We start from the raw sequence: 20,020 nt of genomic DNA on the forward strand, positions 1-20,020 counted from the left end.
AGCTGATACATGCAGTAAATTTTCAGACAGATCAAACTTGAAAATCTCTGAATAGAGATATTTAATGAACATACATACATACAGCACCAAAGTTAAGGTTTTGTTGTTTGTCCTACAGTTAACTGACCTGTGCAATAACAGTTGGAACATCACTTCAGGGAAAGTTATTATTGGTATGTATTCATACAGAGCTTGGAAAAGTTACTTTTTTGAACTACAACTCCCATCAGCCCAATCCAGTGGCCATGCTGGCTGGGGCTGATGGGAGTTGTAGTTCAAAAAAGTAACTTTTCCAAGCTCTGTATCATACTACACTTATAATTTAACACATGCATTATATAAAATCCCTTGTGAAGTAGAGCACCATTAAACCTATCCTACAGATGGGACACAGAAAATCCATAGCAGAGGTGGTTTGGAACTCAGATCTTCTATGGTGATTTTCATAACATATCTAAGATATAATATACTGACCTTAATATCATTAAGACCTGTCCATAACATGACTACTTGACTGAATGACTGCAGATAAGAAGTCAGAAATGTATGTTCTTCTTCACTCCTTATATCAACAAGATGGGCTCCACTTGAAAATAATCCACAGTTCTGTTGTGCCACACCCCAAGGCTTGCTTTCTTTACTTAATTTATAGCAGCCCCGTTTGAAAGCTGTCCAGCCATCTGAACATAAACCTAGAGGAGACATATAATTACAATATTCCAAAGTATTTTTCAATCTATTTTCATATATGATAAAAATTAAATTATGCATATTTACTTCATCCATTAATTTTACTAAAAGAAATGAGACCATTATATTTTATACAAGTCTCCTATAGCATTCTCCTAAAGGACTACTTTAGTTATACTGGGATAACTAAGCCTATAGTCACATTGCATTTCATTGATCTACACCATAACTAGCATTTAGGAATGGGATACACATTTTGGTGCCAGTTCGATTTTCACTCCGTTGAACTTCCTTCTGGTACCATTTCATCAGGGATCAATATTCACTATTTGCTATAAATACTGATTCATTTTTCCTGCAAAAATATTAATATTAATATTGATATTTTTAAAATATCATTAATATTGATATTTTGTGAGAAATATCAATAGTAATATTGATATTTTTGAGTTGAATTTTTTTAAAAAAAATCTGCTTCAGCCACAGAAAATGGCTAGAAAAAACCCGGATCCACGCAGACAAAAAAAAGCATAAATAAATAGGAAATCTGGTGTTAAATTCAAATTTTGTGAAATTCAAGCACATCCCTACTAGCATTATGTTTATTAATGGGCTTATTTATATACCATATTAATACTAAAATGTTAGGGCAATTGTAAAGATAGGCTTAGATCCTAAGCTAACTTAACGAAGTTAAAAGAAGTAAAGTTTCCCATTCCCTCCCACTTGCAGCCACCTATGACCTCCAAAATGCATCTCTGGAGCAATGTGGGATACATTGCCGGCGGGTGACTTTCCTTCTGTGGACTTCCTTAAGTAAACTGATCTTAGAACCCTCCCCTAGCATCCTCCTGCATCGCAACCCACATTGTTCGAGAACACACACACCCAACCATCCAGAACAGGCTTTTCAGGGGGGAAAGGAGCTATGGGAGGGGAAGGTATAGGAATCCTTCCATTAATTTTCTTGAATTAACTAAACTTGGGATCCAAGTCATAGTGTTTTGAGCAAAGCTGGGAAATCTGTGGCCCTCCTGAGGTTGTTGGACTACATTTCTGACAGTGGGCCATAATAGTAGAGTGTGATGAGAGCTGGAGTCCAACATCTGAAAGGCCACATGTTCCCCACCCCTGGTTTTGATGATGATCAGTGCTCTGAAATCACAGGCATTTATAATCCAGGTGGAGTCTCAATCATTGCTAGTCCACACAGACTACCAGGACCAGCAAAGAAAGTACAGCTACAACCACATGCTACAACCACAACAGCTTCCTGTTCTTGCATTGCTTTTCAGAGCAGTCAGAGAGATGTTTACCCTTAAAAACCCAATAGGAAAATATATCTACATTTCACCAAAGCCAGTGGCACTCTCTTTAAACAGCGTTCCTAAAACTGTTTTAGAATTCTGTCCTTTTCAATGAATTTCACATTCTATAGTTAATTATTTTTTAACTTTCAGGAAAATGCCACACTCTGAATCATAGATTTCTGTTTTACTCATATTTTTGTTGGTGATAACTGTATTCCACCCTTCTTTGTAAAAATTCTGAAGAGCCTACATGGGGTTCCTAGGCACTCTTCCAACCAGGTATTGGTTATTGCTAAATTCAGGACTACATTAGATGGCTTTAGACCAAGAATAGCAACAATAAGAAATTAAAATACATACCTGTTTCAATTTGAACATCCAGTTTCTGAGACACATTAATAAATTCCAAGTGAAGCTGTTTAAATTTAAGAGTAAAAGTATACAAAGTTGCAGGTCTCAGATCTGTCCATTCATAGAAGACCTCATTATGTTTAAACATCTTAGAAATGTTATTGTGGGTAATTTCAACAGAAAAATCATTAGCCAGTATATTCCAGTTAAACAATGCACTAGTACTTGTCACCTGTGTTTTGATAATATTGTCTGAAATTCCACCTGTAAAAGACATATAGGAAAATAAAATTAGAAAATGTCATCAGATTAAGAGAAAAAAATATTCATGCCATGAAAAATAACATTTCAAAAGCAATAGATACAGTTATTGGGTTTGTGGGGGTGAGTGCTTCTGTTTATTATGAGGAACATTGTGAACTTGGCTATTATAAAAGTAATATTAAAAGTAATCATATACTTTTTCCATCTTGAACACAAGTCTAGTGTATAATAATGTTAAATGTACTATACTGTTATACTTACATGTCTTGAATGATTTTGCATATAGAATGTTCCCATTCTTCAGTGACTGCACCATCACATCATATTTCTTCTCTTCTTCAAGAAGAATTGTAACATTCTGTGCATTTAGTTGAGTTGTAGAAACTCTTTTCACATTCTATAATTTTAAAAAGTGTTATTCATTTTTATTTTGAATTAATACTGCACTGTATCTGAGACTGCAATCCTAAAGACAATCCTTACTGGGGAGTAATCCCTATTGGAAACAGCAGGGTTTACTTCTGACTAAGCATGCCTAGGATTACAGTATGGATTAGTGTTTATAATAGGATAGTGAATATATTCAAAATGCTATTGATTATATATCCAATATGTACCAGAGTCATAAACTGATGACCACTGCAGTCTGTGCCATGCAGTCTGTGTGGTTTCTTTAGCCTGGTAGAGATGAGTCCAGAAAGAAAGGACCAAAGTCTTAATGGCAAGAAAAGAGCAAGGGATTATGGTGCTACTACAGCTAATTATAATGGAGTCACATCCACGCCACAAATTTAAAGCACATTTAAACACATTGGTTCCCCCAAATAATCCTTGGAACTGTATTGTACCCTTCACAAAGCTACAATTCCCAATACTCTTAACAAACTACAGTTCCCAGGATTCTTTGGGGGAAGCCATGTGCTTTAAATGTAGGGTGGGGCTAGTCAAAAGATGGTACAGAAACTTAAATCTCATGAAGCATGTTGCTACTCATCTATTAACAGGTACACCCACTTTGGCATATTTGCACTGGCTACCAGCTTTTTTATTATTATTGTTATTATTTCCATTTATAGACTGCTGACTATCTAAAAGATCTCAAAGCGGTTTACAATAGAATACACAAGGTACAATAAACATATATCAAATTAATTTACAAAGCAAAATACATAAACAATATCCAAATACATAAACATATACATAAACACAGTATAAAAGTCAGAATTCACCAAGGGAATTTTTCTCTCCTATAGTAATTAATAAAAGTCAGACATGCTTAACTATGGCGATATTGTGCCCTTATTTTCCATCTCATTGAGAAACATTGTTCTGCCCAATAACTACCAGCCCCTCGGGAAATTCTAGGCATTTAATATTTGGGGCAAGCGATCTTGTTCCTTCCACAAGTACAGAGCCTAACCATTGCATTTTGTGCATTTGACTCTTGCCAATCCTGGCTACTAAGAGCTGAAGTAGTAAATGCCTCCTTGTGGGACATGTGATCCCAGCAAGTCTGAAATTAGTATGCATCATTTTTTCTTTGAGCAGGCTCAGTTCGAGAAACAAGTTACAATAAGAGTATAACAATAAAAATGCAAATAGATGAAATTACTTTAAAAACTGGATAAAAGCAAGTATATCAAAAATAAAACTGAGCAGTGTACAAAACAAAAATTAAAAATGTAAGAGTCCAGGAAAGCTTGGATGGATTATGAGTTTTAAGAGGCATTTAAAGGACATTACTGTCACCACCTCATGAATTACCCAAAGCAGAGTGCTCTAGAGGGTGGATGCTATCACTGAGAAGGCCCTCTTCTGCAGTGTCATCAAGAGACAAACTTTAAAGCTCAAATCACCAGGATATTAATTAAACTTAAAAAGCATCTCCTGCAAGAACCCTCAACTTTAAAACTGAATAATGGGAACCTGCTTCAAGTTTAATCTTATGTGGACACTTCTATGAGGAAAAAAAAGGCCTTTTCTGTTACAGCTCTGAGGTTCTGGAATGCCTTTTCAGGGGAGATGCATATTGTTCCCTCCCTGTAATATTTCTAGAACCAAGTTCCTCCCTTGTGTCTCTAATCTCTTTGATTATTTTAAGTTTTGCTGACTAGCTGTTCAGGTGCCGTTTCTGTTCGAATGCACAATAACGAAAAGAGCTATAGAGTCTAGCAAGTACAATGCACCTTCTAATCTTATTAACTGTTATGTTCAGGAGAAATAAAGGTCAGATCACATCATACCATGAGGATCTAAAAGCATCTTGTAATGTCTTCCCTTCTACACTTACTAATTTTCGACCCACAGGATACACATTTTCTTTTCAAAGATTAACCATTTTCTCCTAAACTTTTTTGGACAACCAAGACATCTTTTCCAACATTGCTATTTTAAGAAACAAACATTTTCTACCAAATTCTATAATCAAATGTAATTAGTATAACTTCTGGAAACATGTAATGATGAAGTACACAGCCTACTTTTTGAACAAGGTCATCAATGAAGCGGTATGCTACAATGTAAAAATCTGGATGTCTCCCTTTTGGAAACTCTGGCCACTCCAACAAAACTGCTCTAGATGGTTTCTTTACTTGGCTGCACTTCAGACCACCAGATATCTGCAATGCAAAGATGCGGTGTATGTCAAATGATAAGCAACTGTAAATTTGAAAAACATTCTAAAACAGTTGCTCAATGGTGTATTGTTACTGCTTATCAAAGTTCATGTTTACCTAGTTTAGAACATGAACTTCTCCAGTTCATAATACTCAACTGGGTTAAAGTGCCATCTTATCAAGAGGTTCTTCTCTGACCAGGAAAATAAATTAAACTTCTGAAGATGTGCAGATCAGCAAGGATCCTCTGGGACACATAGCTTACAAAGGTGTATGAGTATTCACTATGGAAACAGGACACCTTGGAAATTACATTTTCCAGGACTGTTGAGCATAGTCATGAAATCATTCCAGATGCAAGGAGCTCTTGCACCAGGGCACCTAATGCCTCTAATGTGTCATTAGAGCCTGACACATCAGAAAGGAATGGAGACTTCAAAAAGAGCCTTCTCAGTTACTGCTGCCCCTCTCACCACAAGGCATGGTTTGGATGAAGAGAAGGGGACAGTGCAGGTCTCATGGGATGCATAACCACTAATGCCATAACTTAGCAGTCTGTCAGGTTATAATGCACACTATGTTGCTGTAAAGGGATACTGTTTGCCAAATGTTGTGCTGTGAAGCTTCAAAGGAGATAATGCAGACAATGTCTGCATTCAAGCAGTCTTTGAATACTCCTTACCTTTCCGGTGGGACAACCCTGATATGTCTCAGAAATACAGTATTATAATTTGACATGACAGCTATTCCACACATACTGTATATGGGGAATTAATAATTAAATTGCTGTACAGCAAAATTATACGTGACAAGAACAATCTTAAAGGACAAAAATTGTATTATTCTAATTTATGAAAGTATTGAACCCTAACATTTATACAACGTTGTTACATTTCAAATCCTAATTTGACAAATAAATGAAACTTAATCCATATTCTTTCTATTTTGCAAATACAGTATAAAATATTATTTTCTTTGTGAGTCAATTAATGCATGTTGTACATATCCTGGTAATGTAAACAAGAGCAGTCTCAAAGAAGGTAGGTGATTTCAAGAAAATATTTACAACCTTCTGATACATACTGGTATGAAGAAAATTTCTAAAATTCTATATGAACATTCTAGAAAGCTCTACATTTCACTGGAGTCAGAATACTTTTGCTTTGCTACCTCCAAATAAAAATACACATATAGCTGGCATTAGCCCCTGGAGGGAAGCTTCTATTAGTGCCAGTGGAACTATTATATTTCCCATGCACAAAGAAGCTTCAGAGAGCAATTTTATTGGAACCATGGGAGGGGAAATGCCTGCCTGCCTACCACAGTTCTGATCCTGAACACACACACCTTTCTCTCCTCTCATAGAAGCTATTTTTGTTCAAGAAACTCTGACATTTGATCTTCAAATTAAGTTACCACATTGTAAATTGGCTTCCTCCCCAAACAAAATTAGATCTTATACTATGTATTTCATTGATTTCAACATCAGTACTATTGGGGCAATGCAAGGACCATGGTAAATAATAACGTATTGCTATAATTGAAATGTTAAATAATAATAATAATATTAAATAATAATATAATAAATAAAGCACGATAAATATTGCTAGATATAAAGCAGAAGACACTACATCTTACCTGAAATACATACTGTGTCACAATCAGTAACCAAATTGCTTTGTCCATAGGGTGTGATTGCTGTTGCTCTCAGATTGTGGTATGAGACAGAATCCTAACTTCCAATTAAATTACAATTGTATACATCTAGAAACATAAGATAAAAAAAATTAACAGTACCAACTTGCCTTCATTTATACTGCATTGTGTTTCAATTTTTTTTATTAGCTGAGAAATGCATACTTATATTCAGCTTTCTGTTTAAGACTTTTAAAGAAAACCATACATTTATTATTATTGTTGTTGTTGTTTATTTTATTTATTTAGTTGCGTTTCTAAACCGCCCTATAGCTAGCAGCTCCCAGGGCGGTGTACAACATGATAAAACCACAATATTTAAAATACAGCAAGTGTGTATTGCGCAACAATATAAAACATTATATAAACAAAGTAAAAGAAAACTAGAAATAAAATAAGTAAGATTAAAAGCATAAAATACATTAAAATGCCTGGGTGAAGAGGTGGGTTTTTACCTGCCGCCAGAAAGATGACAGGGAAGGCGCCAGGCGTATCTCATCTGGGAGGGCATTCCATAATTCGGGGGCCACCACCGAAAAGGCCCTAGATCTTGTTACTGTTCTCCGGGCCTCTGTATGGGTTGGGACCCAGAGAAAGGCCTTAGACATCAAGCAGAGTGAACGGGTAGGAACATAGCGAGAGAGGCGCTCCATCAGATATTGCGGTCCAGTGCCGTTAAGGGCTTTATAGGTAAGGACCAACACTTTGAATCTGGCCCGGAAACATATTGGAAGCCAGTGCAGTTGGGCCAGAATAGGTGTTATGTGGTCAAATTTCTTCGTCCCAGTAAGAACTCTGGCCGCAGCATTCTGCACTAGCTGAAGTTTCCGAATCGTTTTCAAAGGTAACCCTACGTAGAGAGCATTACAGTAATCCAATCTAGAGGTTACCAGAGCATGAATAACTGAGGCTAGGTTCTCCCTGTCCAGATAGGGTTGTAGTTGGGCTACCAGCCGAAGCTGGTAAAACGCATTTCGTGCCACCGAGGCTACCTGAGCCTCAAGTGACAGAAGCGGATCTAATAAGATCCCCAAACTACGGACCTATTCCTTTAGGGGGAGTGTAACCCCATCTAGGGCAGGTCTGACATCAACCATCTGAGCAGAGGGCCCTCCAACTAACAGCATTGTTGTTATTTACATTTGTATACCGCCCCATAGCCGAGCTCTCTGGGCAGTTTATAACAATTAAAAACATTACAAACAAATATCTTCACCTGGTGCTGAAAAGATAACAGTGTTGGCACCAGGAGCACCTTGTCAAGCAGATCATTCCATAATTTGGGGGGCACCACTGAGAAGGCTCTCTCCCTTGTTGCCAGCCTCCCAGCTTCCCTCCGAGTAGGCACCCGGAGGAGGGCCTTGGATGTTGAGCATAGTGTACAGGTGGGTTCATGTCGGGAGAAGCGTTCCATCAGGTATTGTGGTCTCAAGCCATGTAAGGCTTTATAGATTAAAACCAGCACCTTGAATCGAACTCGGAAACATACAGGCCAGCCAATGCAAGCCGGCCAGAACTGGTTTTATATGTTCGAACCGTCTGGTCCCTGTTACCAATCTGGCTGCTGCATTTTGCACAAGCTGCAGTTTCTGAACCGTCTTCAAAGGCAGCCCCACATAGAGTGCATTGCAGTAATCTAACTTGGAGGTTACCAGAGCATGGACAACTGAAGCCAGGTTATCCCTGTCCAGATAGGGGCGTAGCTGGGCCACAAACCGAAGTTGGTAGAAGGCACTCCATGCCACGGAGGCTACCTGAGCCTCAAGTGACAGAGATGGTCCTAGGTGAACCCCCAATCTACAAACCTGCTCCTTCAGGGGGAGTGCAACCCCATCCAGGACAGGTTGGACATCCACCATCCGGTCAGAAGAACCACCCACTAACAGCATCTCAGTTTTGTCTGGATTGAGCTTCAGTTTATTAGCCCTCATCCAGTCCATTCTCACAGTCAGGCACCGGTTCAGCACACTGACAGCCTCACCTGAAGAAAATGAAAAGCAGAAATAGAGCTGCAAGTCATCAGCATACTGATGGCAACGCACTCCAAAGCTCCGGATGACCGAACCCAATGGTTTCATGTAGATGTTGAACAGCATGGAGGACAGAACTGACCCCTGAGGAATCCCATACTGGAGAGTCCAGGGTGTCAAGCAATGCTCCCCAAGCACCACCTTCTGGAGCCGACCTGCCAAGTAGGGGCAGAACCACCGCCAAGCAGTCCCTCCCACTCCTAAACCAGCCAGTCTTCCCAGAAGGATACCATGGTCGATGGTATCGAAAGCCGCTGAGAGATCAAGGAGAATCAATAGAGTCACACTCCCCATCTCTCTCCTGACAGAGGTCATCATACAGGGCGACCAAGGCTGTTTCCGTGCCAAAACCAGGCATCCAAGAGTGTCTGGAGCTGGCCTGCCACCACTCATTCAAGGACCTTGCCCTGGAATGGAACATTTGCTACCAGCCTATAATTATTTTCTGGGTCCAGGGAGGATCTCTTCAGGAGTGGTCTCACTATCGCCTCTTTCAGGCAGCCAGGGACCACCCCCTCTCGCAGAGAGGCATTAATCACTTCCCTGGCCCAGCCGGCTGTTCCATCCCTGCTAGCTTTTATTAGCCAAGAAGGGCAAGGACCCAGCACAGAAGTGGTTCCACAAACCTGTCCAAGCACCTTGTCAGCGTCCTCAAACTGTACCAACTCATCCAAGAAATCAGGACAAGGCTGTGCTCTAGATACCTCGTTTGATTCACCTGCTGTAACACTGGATGCTAAAGATTTTATCCTGGAAGTGCCTAGCAAATTCATTACACCGGGCCTCAGACGGATCTACCATGTCCCTGGGGCCAGAGTGTAATAGTCCTCGGACAATTCTGAAGAGCTCCACTGGGCGGCAGATTGATAATTTGATAGTGGCAGCAAAATATTGTTTTTACATACATGATCAAATGCCGCCAATCATTAGGAATAGTTTATGTCAGTCTTTATTCCCATCACACACACACACAAAATATTTTATTATATATTAAAATGCAGCAATTTGACTATAGTAGTTTGTTTTCAACTTATGCATATGGTAATGTACAAAAAATAATGATAATCTTGCTCCACCTCTACTTGTATGTGAAACACTACTGTATCTGAAGGCTTCTTTCCATGTTGCAATTTTTTTTAGTTATGAGAGTGGTCCTCCAATTCACTGCTGTGTCTAAAATCGTAAAATGGGAAGGAAGTGCTGATGCGTTTCTGCTGCCAAAACCCTTGCAAAATGATCCATTAGTATGATGGGCATGGGGCAGGGAGAGGTTCCATATATTGCAGGTACCACTGGCAGAATGCTATGCATCTCTGTGCACACAGGCACACATGTGATCCTTCTTAGTGGGGGCTGGACCATCTGGTGCCAGGGGCAAGAAGAGGAAGGATTACCTACACACAGCAAAGCTTTATCTTAAAGTACAGCACATCCATTTATTTATTTATTAAATTTATATCCCGCCCTTCCTCCCAGAAGGAGCCCAGGGCAGCAGCAACTTACATGATGGGATGAAGACTAACCCTGCATTCTGCCTTTAGTACCCCCTGCCTTTTGCCAATAGCAATTCCATTTACTAACCTGGCACTCCCTGCATTTTGGGTTTTTTTATTCTTCTGCCAATAGTCTTCCTGGAAGTAGCCTGTTTACTTTGTCCCATAAACCTTCTTAAATAGAATCATGGAGGCTATCAATGCCCTGTTATCTGCATAAGGTTCTACCCTTCATTCATGTAGGCTACGTCCAAACCCAGGAACTGCTTCATACTGTTATGAAGTGTGTACCTTGTACACAAGCCTGAAATTCGCATGTGCAATCCTGACACTCAATTTTAGGAATCTTTTGTGACTGAGACCAGGATGCACTCCATAGGTTGACACCCCAAGAGTTAACAAAGACAAAAGAGATAAATAAAAAGTTTATTACATCAAAAAGTCAATTAGCATATTTACTAAAAAAATAAACAGCACACTAGCAACAGGCTCAGTTTAAAAAGTTTAAAACCAATTCACTAATAAGCAGAAAACCTTTGGTTTAAGAACGTACCTATAGCCAACAGATATTTCTATCCAACTTTAAAAAGCAGGGAAATTGGGAGCAGGGAAGCAGGAGACCTGACCTCTTCTCTGAGATATTGTACTGCCCTACAAATTTGTCAAAATGCAAACACAATTTGGGTTGGTCTTTCACAGTCCGATCCACTTGCTGTGTAGCTTGGAAGAATTTGTAACATGTGCCTCTGAGCATATGGTGAGTGGTGGGAACACATACCATCTCCAAAGATGGAGAATTATATTTTTCCCCAGGTAGGATGACATCATGTGGGTAATTGTGCCATATAGAGTCCGAAGGCAAGAATGCACTGAAGTCAAGATCCAAGACAACCAAGCCCCTCCCACTCCTGTTCATTCTTGCCTTCGTCCGAGACTAGTCATATCTCTATAGCATGGAATTTGTTTAGGAGTTTGTCTTCCTTCCTTTCCCGCGTTTTTTGTACTTCTCCCCTCGCTTCGCTATAGCTTCCCCTTTGTTTTTTACCTATAAAAATATATTATACTTGGCTACAGCACTCTAATAAGGAGCTGAAGCTAATAAGGAGCTGATGTGGCTAGATATACTGACTATATTATAATACTCGGAGTTGGTATTGGAGTCCCCTAGGCTTGTAGTATTGGGCGACTTCAATATCCATGCTGATGTTGCCCTTTCTGGAGTGGCTCAGGATTTCATGGCCTCCATGGCAACCATGGGTCTGTCCCAAGTAATATCAGGCCCCACTCATGCCGCTGGTCATACCTTGGGCTTTGTCTTCTGTGTTGGACGGGATATTTGTGATCTGGGGGTGGAGGAACTCTCATTAGTTCCGTTGTCATGGACAGACCACTACCTGGTCAGGTTTAGACTTACTGGGACTCAGAACCTCTGCAGGGGTGGGGGACCGATTAAAATGGTCCGCCCCAGGAGACTGATGGATCCAGATGGTTTCCTGACGGCTCTTGGGGACTTTCCTGTCACCTCGGCAGGTGATTCTGTCGAAGCCTTGGCCGACCTCTGGAATGAGGAAATGACCAGGGCGGTAGACACAATCGCTCCTAAGCGTCTCCTTCCGCGGATCGGAGCTAAATCTGCCCCTTGGTTTACTGGAGAGCTGATGGTGATGAAACGCGAAAAAAGGAGACTAGAGCGACGTTGGCGGAAAACTCTGAGCGAATCTGACCGAAAACGGGCTAGAAGCTATTTAAAGACCTATTCCGCAGCAATGCGGGCTCAGAAGAAATCTTTCTTCTCCACCACCATTGCATCTGCTAACTCTCGTCCTGCGGAACTGTTCCAAGTGGTCAAGAGTCTTTTAAGTTCTGACCCACATGAATATGATGCTGACTACTCAACAGCCCGCTGTCACGAATTTGCTCGATATTTTGCAGATAAAGTCGCTCAGATTCGCTCTGACTTAGACGCGAAAATTAATACAGTCTCTGTGGATGTAACTTCGGTCTCTACTTGTATAATTAGAATGGATTCCTTTCAACTTGTTCAACCTGAGGATGTGGACAAAATCCTTGGAGAGGCGCGTCCTACCACCTGTATGTTAGATCCCTGCCCATCCTGGTTTATAAAAAATGCCAGAAAGGGACTGGTCGAGTGGGTCAAGGAAGTGATCAACGCCTCTCTACAACAGGGCAGATTACCACCCTGTCTAAAGGAAGCTGTAATAAGACCTTTGCTGAAAAAATCCTCCCTTGACCCTTCATTATTAGGTAACTATCATCCAGTCTCCAATATTCCTTTTTTGGGCAAAATAATAGAACGAGTGGTAACTGCCCAGCTCGAGAGATTTTTGGATGAGACGGATTATCTAGATCCATTTCAATCTGGTTTCAGGCCCGGCTATGGGACTGAGACGGCTTTGGTCGCCTTGGTGGATGACCTACGCAGGGAACTGGACAGGGGGAGTGTGTCCCTGTTGGTTCTACTGGACCTCTCAGCCGCTTTCAATACCATCGACCATGATATCCTCCTGGGTCGCCTCGCTGGGATGGGACTTGGAGGCATGGTGCTACAGTGGCTCCGATCCTTCCTAGAGGGGCGAACCCAGAAGGTGGTTATGGGGGATACCTGCTCGACCCCTTGGCCATTGACCTATGGGGTCCCCCAGGGTTGTCCTGTCCCCCATACTATTTAATATCTACATGAAACCGCTGGGAGAGGTTATCCGGAGTTTTGGGGTTCAGTGTCACCAATATGCGGATGACACCCAACTCTATTCCTCCTTTCCACCTAATGAAACCAAGGAAGCCGTCCAGGTCCTAAACCGCTGCCTGGTATCAGTGATGGACTGGATGGGGATGAACAAGCTGAAACTAAATCCTGACAAGACAGAGGTGCTCCTTGTCAGTCGGAGGGCGGATCAGGGAATAGGGATTCAACTTGTGCTGGACGGGGTTACACTCCCCCTGAAATCTCAAGTTCGCAGCTTGGGAGTACTCCTGGACTCGACTTTGAGCTTGGAGGCGCAGGTCTCTGCTGTGGCCGGGAGTGCCTTCGCGCAATTAAGATTAGTGCGCCAGCTGCGCCCGTTCCTTAACCTGTCAGACTTGACTACGGTAACATATGCCTTAGTTACATCCCGATTAGACTACTGTAACGCGCTCTACGTAGGGCTGCCCTTGAAGACTGCTCGGAAACTTAAATTGGTACAAAGAGCGGCAGCCAGAATGTTAACTGGAGCTGGGTTCAAAGAACATACTACTCCTTTGTTATACCAGCTCCACTGGCTGCCAATCTGTTTCCTGGCACAATTCAAAGTGCTGGTTTTGACCTATAAAGCCTTATACGGCTTAGGTCCAGGCTATCTGTTAGACCGTGTCTCCCTCTATGAACCTGTCCGGATTTTAAGATCATCCGGTGAGGCCCTCCTTACTATTCCATCTTTCTCACAAGTTCTTCTTGCCGAGACACAGAATAGGGCCTTTTCAATGGCTGCCCCTAGATTGTGGAATTCCCTCCCTAGCGAGGTTCGGTTGGCTTCCTCGCTATCGTCCTTTCGCGCCCAGGTGAAGACTGTTTTATTTAGGCGGGCTTTTAACTGAAAATGTTATAGTTTTAATCTATTTTGATTTAATCTATTTTTAATTGTTTTTAACATGCATATTGGTTGTTCTGATTGTTTATTGTTTTAATTGTGAGCCGCCCTGAGTTCCTCGGAAGAAGGGCGGGGTATAAGTATTTTAAATAAATAAATAAATAATACTTGGCTACAGCAATCTAATAAGGAGCTGAAGTGGCTAGCACTGTAGAGGTACCGCACCTTACCCATTGTGTGTGTGCCTAACAGCTTTTGTGCCATATTGAACCAAGACTTCTTCTTTTTTTTGCAGTCCTGCCTGGACAGTGTATAGTAGCGGTACCGCACCTTACCCATTGTGTGCGTGTATCTAGCTGCTTGGTGCCATACTGAATCAAGACCTTTTCCCCTGGCCTGGATAGTGCTCACCAGCGATACCACACCTTACCCATTGTGTGCGTGTATCTGACTCCATTATTGGCATACCACACCATCAGATTTATTGTTTTGCTCGTGCTTGCTTAGTGCGCAGGAGCGATACCGCACCTTACCCATTGTGTGCATGTATCTAGCTCTTTGACAATGGCAGATCAGCAACCAGAGGCAGCGCAGGCTACAGGGGCAATCCAGTAGTGCAAGGCCCCAGCGCAACACAAAGACACAAAGCACAAGCACTCCAGGCTCCACTCCAAGTCTGTCGCCAAAACTAAGCACCTATCTACCCATAGCACTTCCAAATGAGCCCGATACATCTCTGTCCCGGCCTCAGAGGCGCATGGTCAGGAGGCGTTATCTACGCTTTTTCACTCACCTACTGGTTCATCTGAGGACGAGTATGAAGGGTTTCCCAGCCAAACAACCTTAGAATGCCCATCTCATTCAATGACAACGGCTTCGCGCCATTCTGATACTCCCATTCAGCCACATTTGCCTCCACAAGGACAGATGGTACCCCCTGATCCCCCCCCTGGGGTTACATCTGACTCCAGAATTTCTGTCCCAGTTGCGAGATGTTCTGGGGTTTTTTTCTCAAGCACAGTCTTTGTCTCAGACCAGTATATCACCTCAGCAAGCTATTCACTGGCAGTCCAGCTCCACAGGGCTTCATGGCTGTAATGATGAGGTTCCGCCTTCCTCTCCAAATCCCTTTGATGTTCCTAGAGGCAGACTTCACAGTGAACCCTTGGGGATGGAGGATTATTTGCCCTTTATTCAGGCAGAAGTTGACGAATGGCGTGGGGACTCTGATCTGAAGGAGAACTATACCTTTCATCTTTTTGACTCAGCTGATTACCTTCCTCTCTGCCGCAGAGTTATGGACACCCTCGGTATCCAACCTGTACAGCCACAAGATATGGCCCCTCCAGTGAAAGGGGCCAGAGTTCTCAAGTCTCCCAGGTTGGTGCATTACTCTATCCCTGTGCCAGACCCCATCAACAAGCTGCCCAAGGAGGAATGGATCCGCCAGCTGCGCCCACTTCACTTCTCGCCTTTAGCCAACAGAATCTATTCCTTGGCCCCTGAATTCATGTCCTTTCTGAATGTCCCGGGAGTGGATCAGCCAATTTCGAATTTGGTATCCGGGTCTCTCCTCCGGAAAGAAGGAGACTCCCAGTCTTCGGAGCGGCGATTGGACTTCGCTCTGCATAAGAACCATGAAGCCACTGCCTACTCCATGCGGGCCTCTACCACCCCCTCTATCTTCTCAAGGGCCTCTATGATGTGTCTGGATGACCTTTTGGATGATTCCAACCCGGATCCAGCCAAACTTCAGAAAGCTCTTCTTAAGTTGCACAAAGCAGCTGCATTTGTGGCGGACACCACTTTGGATGCAACCCACCAAGGAGCACAAGCTTTGGCTGCTGAAATAGTGTCTCAGAGAACTCTCTGGCTCCGTCACTGGGATGCTGATGCCACAGCCAGAGCCAACCTGTCTACGGCTTCATACTCGGGATTTTTGCTGTTTGGAGAAGAGGCTCTTAAAGCGGTTTTGATAGACCCTAAAGACAACCGAAAGCCAGCTTTAGCCACAGCCAGGAAAGATGACAGCAGATCATTTCAAAGGTTGCCCCACATCGTTCTTTCCAGCCCTTTCGGGGGGCACGGCCTGGGGGGTGAGGCGGTGACTCTCAAGTTCCCGATTTCCACTACTCCAGGGCACCCTGGCACAAACAGCAATTCCAGGGCAGAGCTCAGTACCAGGGAAGACAGGGTCCTTCGTCTTCATCATTCGGTAGAATATCAACTGGCTGGAACTAAGAGCCGTCCATCTGGCTCTTCGACATTTCCAGCAAATCTTGAGCTTGGAGCATGTGCTCATTCGGACAGACAACACATTTGTGAAATCTCATTTGAACAGGCAGAAGGGAACCAGGTCTCAAGTTCTCCAAACAGAGGCGTCCCAAATCTTCAACTGGGCCGAGGATCTTCTATCACTGAGGGCAGAACATCTCAGTGGGGTTCTGAATGTAACGGCCGATTGGCTCAGCAGGCAGCACGTGAGCCCAGGAGAGTGGAAACTTCATCCAGTGGTGTTCCACCTTCTTCAGCGTCATTTCGGCACTCTCTTGGTGGACCTCTTCACCTTGAGTCGCAATTGCCACCTGCCCCACTACTTCTCGATGTACCTGGAATCGACGGCAGAATCTGTGGATGCACTGATAACACCCTGGCCGGATGGCCTATTGTACACCTTCCCCCAATACCTCTACTGGGCAGGACACTGAGGAAGCTGCGACGCGAAGGGGCTCAAGTGGTCCTGCTAGCCCTGTTCTGGCCTTGCTGACCGTGGTTCTCAGACCTTCTCTCTCTGTCAGTAACAGAACCCTGGAGGTTGCCTGTCAGGCTGGATCTTCTCTCACAGGGTTCAATCTGGCATCTGGATCCCGACTGGTTGAGTCTGACGGCTTGACGTTTGAACGGAGGCAGCTGAGTTCCTCTGGGCTACCTCAAGGAGTGGTTGACACAATTCTGGCAGCTTGGAGGCCGTCGACAAATCATATATACCAGAGTACCTGGCTTGCCTTTTCCAACTAGTGCACGTCCCAAGGCTTCTTACCTTCGCAAGTTACTGTACAACAGGTTTTGCAGTTCCTGTACAGAGGGCTGAAAATGGGTCTAAAAGCGAACAAGTTGCGTTGTCATGCATCCACTATCTTTTCAATTCTGGCAGTCTCTTCGTCTGCTGAACCCTTGGGCTCACACCCACTTATCAGACATTTTTTAAGAGGGGCTACTCTCCTTTCTCCAGCTATGCATCACCATTTCCCTTCATGGAGTCTGCCAAAGGTTCTACAAGCCCTACAGCGCCCTCCATTTGAACCTCTTGCTTCAGTACCAAGGCGACTGTTATCCTTCAAGGTCCTTTTTCTGGTGGCAATTACATTGGCGAGAAGAGTCTCAGAGTTGGGAGCCTTGTCATCAGCCCGCCATCTCTGCATTTTCCATAAGGACTCTGTAGTATTGAGGCCAGATCCATCTTTTTGCCCCAAGGTCAGTTCAGTATTCCATGCAACCAGGACATTGTTCTTCCGTCATTCGTCCCAAGCCCGTCCATCCATTAGAGAAGGCCTGGCACTCGCTGGATGTTCACAGAGTTCTCAAGACCTATCTATCTCGAACCCAGGACATAAGACTAATGGAGTCATTATTTGTATCCTTTCACCCAAAGGACCCTAGGAAAGAAGGTTGCTAAATCTACTTTGTCGTGTTGGTTGTATGCCTGTATTACACTAGCGTATGAGTCTCTTCACCTTCCAGTGCCTACTAATATAACGGTGCATTCCACCAGATCAGCCACTACTATGGCTGCCTTCGCAACCAACGCACCTCTTGCAGGTATCTGTAGAGCGGCTGTATGGTCTACTCCAGACTCATTCATTAAGCATTATAAGATAGACCGCTACGCTTCTGCTGATGCCTCTTTTGGGAGGCATGTTCTGTAACAGGTTATTTCTCATGACTAATCAGTGGGTGGTCCCTCCCTATAAGGGCTGCTTTGGTACATCCCACATGATGGCATCCTACCTGGGGAAAATGGACCATTGGTCTCACCTGAAGGGTGGTTTTCCCAGGTATGATGCCATCACAGCCCTCCCTGTTGTTATTCCATGTTATTTGATATAAGTCAAGATCTTTTGTTATGTTAGGAATATACTTGTTATTCACTTTGGGCTTAGGGCAAGAGTCGGAAGAAAGCAATTGGAAGAGTTTTGGACATGGCAAGAGGAATAAAGAGATCAAGTCTTCCCAAGAAAAAGAGGCCTGATTGGGCTGAAAATAGAGATAGGAGGAGCGTTTTGCAATGCCAACTGATGACCCTGATGGGGAAGAGAGAGGAGATTTAATAATAATAATAAATTTAATTTCTGTGTCGCCTATCTGGCCAATGGCCACTCTAGGCGACGTACAACAGTTAAAACATAATATGATAAAATACAATACAATGATACAATATAAAAACAATATAAGAACAATACAGCAGCAGACAATAATATTAAAACAGGGTAGGAGGCATTCCAATCTTAGTAATTAACCCTCCCTGGAAATCCTGAAGGCCTGTTGAAAGAGCCAGGTCTTTAAGGCTGTACGAAATGTATTTAGGGAAGAGGCATGCCGGAGATCTTGTGGGAGGGAGTTCCAGAGGGTGGGGGCCGCCACTGAGAATGCCCTCTCTCTAGTACCCGCCAATCTAGCTGTTTTTGTCGGCGGGATTGAGAGAAGGCCCTGTGTGGCTGATCTTGTCGGGCGGCATAATTGGTGGCGTTGAAGGCGCTCCATAAGATAAACTGGGCCGAGACCGTATAGGGATTTAAAGGTTAGTACCAACACCTTGAATTGGGCTTGGAAAACAACTGGAAGCCAGTGTAGATCGAACAACACTGGTGTGATGTGATCCCGGTGGCGACTGTTCATAAGTAGTCGAGCCGCCGCATTTTGTATAAGTTGTAGTTTCCGGACCGTTTTCAAGGGTAACCCCACGTACAGCGCATTACAGTAATCCAAACGAGAGGTGACCAGGGCGTGTACTACCAGTGGGAGCTGATGAACAGGAAGGTAGGGTTGCAGCCTTCGTATGAGGTGTAGTTGATACCAGGCTGCCCGGCTCACTGCCGAAATCTGAGCCTCCATGGACAGCCTGGAATCAAGTACAACCCCAAGGCTGCAGACCTGGTCCTTCAGGGGTAGACTCACCCCACTGAACTTCAAGTCAACATCTCCCAACCTTCCTTTGTCTCCCACAAGCAGCACCTCAGTCTTATCGGGGTTCAGCTTCAGCTTGTTCCTTCCCATCCATCCACTCACGGATTCCAGGCACTTGGACAAGGTCTCCACAGCCGACTTTGGTGAAGATTTAAACGAGAGATAGAGCTGAGTGTCATCTGCATATTGGTGACACTGCAGCCCAAATCTCCTAATGATTGTCCCTAGTGGCTTCATATAAATGTTAAACAGCATGGGAGAGAGGATAGAGCCCTGTGGCACACCACAGTTGAGAGGCCAAGGGTCTGAAACCTCCTCCCCCAATGCTACTTGTTGATACCTATCGGAGAGAAAGGAATGGAACCACTGTAATACAGTACCTCCAATTCCCAATCCCTCCAGGCGATGTAAAAGGATACTGTGGTCGACAGTATCAAAAGCCGCTGAGAGATCGAGGAGGACAAGAAAGGAGAATTCTCCCCTATCTAATGCCCTCCTCAAATCATCTACCAGAGCGACCAAGGCTGTTTCAGTTCCATGACCAGTCCTGAAACCCGATTGGTATGGATCCAAGTAATCTGTTTCATCCAAGTGTGCTGACAACTGGTTGGCCACCACTCGCTCAATGACCTTGCCCAAAAATGGTAGATTCGAAATTGGGCGGAAGTTATTGAAAACTTGGGGATCCAAGGAGGGCTTCTTCAGGATGGGCTTTACAATTGCCTCCTTGAAGGCTGATGGCATTACACCCTCTTTCAAGGATCCGTTTACCACTGCTTTAATCCCCTCGCCCAATTT

The 20,020-nt window shown here is 43.4% G+C and overlaps 1 protein-coding gene across 1 annotated transcript; it reads right to left on the reverse strand.

Moving 5' to 3' along the window:
- Positions 1-372: 372 nt before the first annotated feature.
- LOC133363334 (uncharacterized) lies at positions 373-7,468 on the reverse strand. Its single transcript, XM_061582737.1, has 5 exons — positions 7,381-7,468; positions 6,869-6,994; positions 5,096-5,233; positions 2,877-3,012; positions 373-692 (listed from the first exon to the last, which is right to left on the reverse strand). The coding sequence occupies exons 2-5, from the start codon at positions 6,914-6,916 to the stop codon at positions 373-375; spliced, it is 642 nt and encodes a 213-aa protein (XP_061438721.1). The 5' UTR covers positions 6,917-6,994; positions 7,381-7,468.
- Positions 7,469-20,020: the final 12,552 nt, after the last annotated feature.

The sequence above is a fragment of the Rhineura floridana genome, chromosome 8 (assembly GCF_030035675.1).
Source record: "Rhineura floridana isolate rRhiFlo1 chromosome 8, rRhiFlo1.hap2, whole genome shotgun sequence".
Taxonomy (NCBI): Eukaryota; Metazoa; Chordata; class Lepidosauria; order Squamata; family Rhineuridae; genus Rhineura; species Rhineura floridana.